The 8,499-nt window shown below is 44.0% G+C and overlaps 1 protein-coding gene across 5 annotated transcripts in view; it reads right to left on the bottom strand.

The window, feature by feature from the left end:
- Window positions 1-202: 202 nt before the first annotated feature.
- Window positions 203-8,499, bottom strand: part of NBAS (neuroblastoma amplified sequence) — a 339,068-nt gene continuing 330,771 nt past the window's right edge. For 4 of the 5 annotated variants that reach the window (XM_029231717.1, XM_029231719.1, XM_029231721.1 and 1 more), the window contains one exon: window positions 323-598. In XM_029231717.1, the coding sequence (XP_029087550.1) occupies window positions 323-598 (276 nt within the window). Of the gene's footprint in view, window positions 599-8,499 lie in introns of all 5 variants that reach the window. The other variant, XM_029231716.1, reaches the window with a different exon arrangement.

Genomic DNA, 8,499 nt, shown 5'->3' with positions numbered 1-8,499 from the left:
TCCCCTTCCACCACCACCACAGCCAACGGCCTGAACTGAAGTTTTAGACACTGTATTAATTGTATTCTATCAGAAGAGATGGTTTAAAAAATAAATAAATAAATAAATAAGAAGAGTCCAGTCTCTCTTAGTAGGAAAGTATGTTAACCAGTCGCTATAAGAAAGAAAACAAACAAACAAAAAAAAAAGTGGCAGCTTGCTCATCATTTATATACAGCTTTATTTGCAATTCGCTGAAACCACTGAGAACAACTGACAGGTACACATGTTGCCTCTGGAAACAGCTGAGCCTGGTGACGGCGGTGGCCGTGGGCGGGCTTGCTCACACCCAGTGCTGCGCCGCACCCAGGGCTGTGCTGAAGGTCCTCAGGGCCCGATGGGTGCCCCGCGCGGCCAGGAGGAGTGACCCAGCTTCGGCCTCGTGGCCAGCTGCCCGCAGGTGTCTGGCCAGATCCTCTGCATCCCAGCGCCCTTGCTGGGGGCTGGCCAAGAGGTGCTCGACAAGACGTGGGTAGAAGGGAGTGGAGACGCACTTCACCAAGAGCTTGGCGTCCAGGAGCAGGGAGAGAAGTTCTCGGTCGCAGTTTGAATCATTCACCTGCAAGAGGTAAGACAGGCAGGCGTGAGGGGCGGGCGTTGCTGACTCCCCACCAGCAGACACAGACACATCCCCGCTGCTGTGCTGGGCACTGCCCTTCTGCCTTTGTCATCAGAAACCCCTTTACCCTGGCTAACAGCGCATGTTCCGAGAAGCACACACAGGGCACGAGCGTCTCTGGCGTCACACACACGGGATGGCAGACCCGGTCTCCTTTTCACGTAAGACATGGCCATGTACCAAGACGCCCTGGGATCACAGTGGCAGCTCCCACATCGAGTGTCAGAAGCTGTGCTAAGTGCCGGACGTGTGCTCCTTCACTGAGTCCTCCCGGTCTACCCCGTGAAGCCAGCACTTTAACCTCCTGACTTCACAGATCAGGAAACTCATGGCTAAGAATTTCGCTTAACATCGTGGTCGGTAAACTGTGGAGCCAGAATCTGAATTCAGGTCAGTATGACTTCAAAGCTCGAGCTTGTTAACAACCACATTTACCATTTCATTTGTGCTTCACCGTGGTCCATATTCTTTAACCTCAAACCTCTCCTTTACGTAGATCCCTGTGAAAACAATTCTTTTCGGAACAAGAAAACCCTTTTTCTACTCCACTGAGAAAGTACAACCATCAACCCCACTGTTGTAAATAGGGTAACCGACAGGAGGTGTTTAAAAGTTGTTCTTGCTTAAGCCTCTAGAAAGCTCAGCACCAAACTCACCTTTTTTAAAAACAAGTTTTCTGTGCTCTTTCAGTTGCATATTTTCTGTACTTCCTCCCTGGTCTTATCTTCTTGGCCTATGCATGGTTTTCCATGGCTTTGACACTTAGCTTATATTTTTTTGTTTTACTATTGTCCATATTTTCATAAGGAATCAAATCAACACGAATCACAGACCAAAATTCAGAGCTTCTCATTTACATTGGGGTGTCATAAAACAGCTTCACGACAGCTTCTTCTTCGTGTCACTGTGCACTTTTTAATAGTTTGGGGTGTAGTAACCACAGAAATAATGTGGCATTTCAAAGCCAATTATCTCATGTTTGGACCAACTCTATTACGTAACTGTACATGGCGTGAGTGTTCTGTGACAAGGAGGAAAGGCTACTGGAGACAAGAAGGTCAAGGGTGTCGACTGGCTGCGAGGATTAAAACAAAAGAAGTTCTGAGAATAAAAGTTACTGCCCACTACCAGACGGCGCCTATCTTTCCTACCAAGCAGTGATCCTTCAAAACCCCACAAAGATGTCAGCTCCAGTGCCATCTTCTTGGTGACACTTCCCCTAGATCTCCTGGCCAAGCTGAACCCCTCACCCCACACTCCAGGACGCCGTACACACGCCCCTCTGCGCTGTATTATGGTGCTTGGTCCGGCTGCCTTTCTACCACCCTGGGAGCTTCTTGAGGGCACGGGGGGTTGCAGCCCTTTTCATTTCAGCATGCAGTTTAATTCGCACTCGTTAAATGGCTGAATGAACCTACCTCGCTGAAACCTGTCACATTTTTGTAAAGTGCACACGTACGCGATTGAACAAGATTCTAGACTCAGAACTGAAGAGTCTTGCAAACTCTGGGCATCTTTTCTTCGGCCTCTCATTCCATCAACCGTTACATTCCGCTCATCCACCTCTGACTCAGGAAGACACTGACGTTGAATTCAATTTCCCACTTTTTGTTTGTTTTCGTTTTTAGGGGTGGTGACAAAAGCAACTGGTACAAGACCAGTTTTTCTGCTGCTGAAAGTGGCAGAAGAACTTTCCATCCTCCCCACTGGGGCGGCTGCTTACGAAGGTTCTGCATGTCTTCTTTCCCTCCTTTCTCTTTTGCTCCAGAGTAGGAACCAGGACCTGAACTCCATCACGGTGCCTGCCACTTCCTGAGAGGCCCTCACGTGCCACTGAGGCACCTTCTCTGTAAGCCTTAAAACATCCCTTTAAGACTGTTCTGATCTCATTTGACAGACGCATAAACCGAGGCTCAGTGAGCTCGGAGCCACGTGTCGAGCATCATAAGGCTGCTGCCGCCCAGGAGCCCTCAGCTCTGACTAGTGCGTGCGTTTACTGTTTGTTCCCCCCCACGACCCAGACTACGAGCTCCTGCAGAGCAGGGACGGTGTGTCCTCTGTTCACCCTGCAGCCCCAGGCCCAGAAGAGCGTGGGCCTCATGGGAGGAGCCCAGCAAGATCTGTGGAATGAACACGTGAAGAATGAGTAACTCCAAAGCTCGCGTCCTTTCACGGTACACCGCAGCCTCGACACACGCTCGTGTGAGCGCGGGCGCACACACAAGTGCACGAGTGGCGGCTGAGTTACTGTGCATGTTGTTAGTTTGGTTCACTGTTAAAAATAAAGAATCCTTCCACCTAACCCTCCAGGAGAGAACAGAGTGTGTGCCAGGATGCTACAGGCAAATGTTTGATAAAATACGTGGATGAAAGTCTCAGCATCCAAACACCGCAGGGTGGTACTTTCTTTGCTGCCCTGAATAAAAGCCTTCAAGGCTAGGACACCTTTATTATTCTTTCTGTTGACTCATGACCCCTCCCTCTGGGGGCCTGAAAGGCTCCCAGAAAGGGAATGATGGATTTTTCCAGCTCGAGGAAGCGACAGGGGTTCTGTGAATGCTGCCCCTCTGATCCCCTCTTCTGTTTGCTTCTCTCCAGCGCAATGACATCCTGAAAATTGGTTTCCCACTGGATGTGCCTTTCGGATAACTGCCCGTGTCCTAAGGCAGGGTGGGTGTCCACCCTCCAAAAGCTCTCCATCTACCATCCCGGCTGAGGAAGCCTAAGGCTATAGTCACGGAAGTGAACTCCGACATCTCCCCTGTGGTCCTGGCCCGCTCAGAGGTTCCCTAGAGAGAGGCGGAGGCAGAGACCGTGGACCTCCACTGAGCCTGGGCCGTGGCCAGGGGAGGGCGTGGGGGAAATTCTGCTTTAGTTCCTCATAAGCAAATGCTGGGAAAATGCAGGGCTGACTCTGTTTCCTTTCTCTGGCCTTCTATCTGATTCCGGCTCTTTGCAAGATGTACAGGATGGCCAGAGTATACTTTATAATTGTCATGTGCAAGGAAAACACTGCATGTTTATTCTGTACATATTTGGGACAAAACAGAGAATGAAAGAATACAGAAAGTAAGAGAAGGCCTTTCTAAGGACCCAGTGCAACAACTGCGTTTTAACGAAGAGGAGGCTGAGAGTCAGAGAAGGAGAGGATTGCCCAGGATTGCCCGCGGTCACAGGCAGCCAGAACCGCTCCTCCGCACACGCCAAGCCGCCTGCCTCAGGGGCACCAAGGCCAGCCTGGGTCTTCATCAGCGCAGCAGAGCTCCTGGCGTCATCGCGACATCGTGGAGCTGCTACGTTACTTTTCAAGCCTCAGCTTGTCTTCGTTTTTCTTGTTTTTGACTAAAATCCTAACTTAAGCCACTAATCATCTAGTACTACCTACCACAGAAGCCTACAACTGTCTTACCAGTTAGAATTACTCATTCTAACCCACCTGATTTTTCTTTGTGAAATAAAAAGAAAAAAATGGAAATAGTTTCAAAAAAGAAAGAAGTCTTCTGTATCAGGATCACCACAAGAAAATTATTTTATCCTCCTTTTCTCTCTAGTAATTATCTATATGCAAATATATTTCCACAATCAATCCTGTGACACTTGTACCTACCTTTCTCATATGTTGAGAATTCTAAAAAACGATTTTCACACAGTTTTCATTCCTAAAAAGGTTAATGGGGCTTCCCTGGTGGCGCAGTCCACCTGCCGATGGAGGGGACACGGGTTCGTGCCCTGGTCCGGGAGGATCCCACATGCCGCGGAGCGGCTGGGCCCGTGAGCCATGGCCGCTGGGCCTGCGCTTCTGGAGCCTGTGCTCCGCAACGGGAGAGGCCACAGCAGTGAGAGGCCCGCGTACCGCAAAACAAACAAACAAAAAGTTTAATGGCTGCAAAGTAGTCTATTGAACAAGTTTTTTAACTTCCCCTGCTATAAATAGCTGTTTATAATCATTTGATATTATTGAAACACTACAAGTGAATGGTTTTTACATATATCCTTTCTTTATTTGAATTATCTCCTTAAAATAAATTATTAGGAGAGGTATAACTGGGGTCTTATGGGATGTCATGTATCCCCCCAAATTCATATATTGAAGTCTTACCCCCCAATACATGAGAATGTGACTGTATTTGGAGACAGGGCCTTTAAAGAGGTCAATAAGGTTTAATGAGTCATTTGGGTGAATCCTAATCCAGTTTCACTGGTGTCTTTATAAGAAGAGAAGATGACACACACATAAACCCAGAGGCAACCACATGCGGACACAGGGGGAAAGCAACCATCTGCAAGTCACAGAGAGAGGCCTCAGAAGAAATCAATCCCGCTGACACCTTGATCTTGGACTCTGGGCCTCCAGGATTGCAAAAAAACAAATTTCTAGTGTGTAAGTCGCCCAGTCTGTGGTACTTTGTTATGGCAGCCTGAGCAGACCAATACATGGGGCAAAGCATCGGAAACCATTTTTGGCTGAGGATGTGAGAGCAGTGCAGTCACACAGTGACGTGGACCGTCCAGCTCACAGGGGTGCTATCAGGGGAGGAGTGTGTCAGTTCCACTGCAAACTTCTCAGCTTTGGATGTTATCGTTTTGAAAAGAAACTCATTTTGCTAATTTAGGAGATATGCATAGGTACCTCAAAGATGATTTTATTTTAATTTGTTTATTTGCAAGAATGAATTTTTTCCATATATTTCCTGTCATTTTTATTTTTTCTTGTGGGAAGGATCAAATCCTTTGCTCATTAACTGGAGTTTCAACATCATTTTCCACATGTGAAAGAGTTCTTTGTATAACTTAAACATTAAATTTGATTTGAGTTATTGATATAATGGACATTCTAATCTGTTGTTGGCAATTCTGTTTTGGTTATTTGTTGTCTTGTAGAAGTTTTACATTTTTATATCATAGGAAAGGATCTGTTCCTTTGTGATCCTTTTCCTATTGCTTTAAAGCTTGGAAGCTATACTGGCTTGAAGGATCTGATATGTATGCATGTATGTGTATGTTTGTGTGGGTGTGTGTATATATACATATACATATATATAATTTTCTGATTTTAAAAATATCTTAACTTTTTAATTGGTCGGGAATCACTTTGGTGTATGGTCTGGGGAAAATCAACATCCCTGACGTCAGCTGGATTGGTGCTTTTTTTTTTTTTAACATCTTTATTGGCGTATAATTGCTTTACAATGGTGTGTTAGTTTCTGCTTTATAACAAAGTGAATCAGGTATACATATACATATGTTCCCATATCTCTTCCCTCTTGCGTCTCCCTCCCTCCCACCATCCCTATCCCACCCCTCTAGGTGGTCACAAAGCACAGAGCTGATCTCCTTGCGCTGTGCGGCTGCTTCCCACTAGCTATCTATTTTACGTTTGGTAGTGTATCTATATCCATGCCACTCTCTTGCTTTGTCACAGCTTACCCTTCCCCCTCCCTATATCTTCAAGTCCATTCTCTAGTAGGTCTGTGTCTTTATTCCTGTCTTACCCCTAGGTTCTTCATGACATTTTATTTTTTTTTTAAATTCCATATATATGTTAGCATATTTGTCTTTCTCTTTCTGACTTACTTCACTCTGTATGACAGACTCTAGGTCCATCCACCTCATTACAAATAGCTCAATTTCGTTTCTTTTTATGGCTGAGTAATATTCCATTGTATATATGTGCCACATCGTCTTTATCCATTCATCCAATGATGGACACTTAGGTTGTTTCCATCTCCTGGCTATTGTAAATAGAGCTGTAAATAGAGCTATTGTAAATAGAACATTTTGGTACATGACTCTTTTTGAATTACGGTATCTCAGGGTACATGCCCAGTAGTGGGATTGCTGGGTCATATGGTAGTTCTATTTGTAGTTTTTTAAGGAACCTCCATACTGTTTTCCATAGTGGCTGTACCAATTCACATTCCCACCAGCAGTGCAAGAGGGTTCCCTTTTCTCCACACCCTCTCCAGCATTTATTGTTTCTAGATTTTTTGATGATGGCCATTCTGACTGGTGTGAGATGATTATCTCATGGTAGTTTTGATTTGCATTTCCCTAATGATTAATGATGTTGCGCATTCTTTCATGTGTTTGTTGGCATTCTGTATGTCTTCTTTGGAGAAATGTCTATTTAGGTCTTCTGCCCATTTTTAGATTGGGTTGTTTGTTTTTTTTGTTATTGAGCTGCATGAGCTGCTTGTAAATTTTGGAGATTAATCCTTTGTCAGTTGCTTCATTTGCAAATATTTTCTCCCATTCTGAGGGTTGTCTTTTGGTCTTGTTTATGGTTTCCTTTGATGTGCAAAAGCTTTGCAGTTTCACTAGGTCCCATTTGTTTATTTTTTTTTAATTTCCATTTCTCTAGGAGGTGGGTCAAAAAGGATCTTGCTGTGATTTATGTCATAGAGTGTTCTACCTATGTTTTCCTCTAAGAGTTTGATAGTTTCTGGCCTTACATTTAGGCCTTTAATGCAGTTTGAGCTTATTTTTGTGTATGGTGTTAGGGAGTGATCTAATCTCATACTTTTACATGTAGCTGTCCAGTTTTCCCAGCACCACTTATTGAAGAGGCTGTCCTTTCTCCACTGTATATTCCTGCCTCCTTTATCAAAGATAAGGTGACCATATGTGTGTGGGGTTATCGCTGGGCTTTCTATCCTGTTCCATTGATCTATATTTCTGTTTTTGAGCCAGTACCATACTGTCTTGATTACTGTAGCTTTGTAGTATAGTCTGAAGTCAGGGAGCCTGATTCCTCCAGCTCCATTTTTCTTTCTCAAGATTGCTTTGGCTATTCGGGGTCTTTGGTGTTTCCATACAGATTGTGAAATTTTTTGTTCTAGCTCTGTGAAAAATGCCAGTGGTAGTTTGATAGGAATTGCATTGAATCTGTAGATTGCTTTGGGTAGTAGAGTCATTTTCACAATGTTGATTCTTCCAATCCAAGAACATGGTATATCTCTCCATCTGTTTGTATTATCTTTAATTTCTTTCATCAGCATCTTATAATTTTCTGCATACAGGTCTTTTGTCTCCTTAGGTAGGTTTATTCCTAGATATTTCATTCTTTTTGTTGCAATGGTAAAGGGAGTGTTTCCTTGATTTCACTTTCAGATTTTTCATCATTAGTGTATAGAAATGCCAGAGATTTCTGTGCACTAATTTTGTGTCCTGCTACTTTACCAAATTCATTGATTACTTCTAGTAGTTTTCTGGTAGCATCTTTAGGATTCTCTATGTATAGTATCATGTCATCTGCAAACAGTGACAGCTTTACTTCTTCTTTTCTGATTTGGATTCCTTTTATTTCCTTTTCTTCTCTGATTGCTGTGGCTAAAACTTCCAAAGCTACGTTGAATAAGAGTGGTGAGAGTGGGCAACCTTCTCTTGTTCCTGATCTTACTGGAAATGCTTTCAGTTTTTCACCATTGAGAATGATATTGGCTGTGGGTTTGTCATATATGGCCTTTATTATGTTGAGGAAAGTTCCCTCTATGCCTACTTTCTGCAGGGTTTTTATCATAAATGGGTGTTGAATTTTGTCGAAAGCTTTCTCTGCATCTATTGAGATGATCATATGGTTTTTCTCCTTCAATTTGTTAATATGGTGTATCACGTTGATTGACTTGTGTATATTGAAGAATCCTTGCATTCCTGAAATAAACCCCACTTGATCATGGTGTATGATCCTTTCAATGTGCTGTTGGATTCTGTTTGCTAGTATTTTGTTGAGGATTTTTGCATCTATGTTCATCAGTGATATTGGCCTGTAGTTTTCTTTCTTTGTGACATCCTTGTCTGGTTTTGGTATCAGGGTGATGGTGGCCTCGTAGAATGAGTTTGGG

This window comes from Monodon monoceros, unplaced genomic scaffold (genome assembly GCF_005190385.1).
Source record: "Monodon monoceros isolate NGI ecotype Baffin Bay Population unplaced genomic scaffold, NGI_Narwhal_1 Super_Scaffold_19, whole genome shotgun sequence".
NCBI classification, from domain to species: Eukaryota; Metazoa; Chordata; class Mammalia; order Artiodactyla; family Monodontidae; genus Monodon; species Monodon monoceros.
Note: the sequence above shows the minus strand (reverse complement) of the source record. Positions and strands in the feature narration are given on the sequence as shown.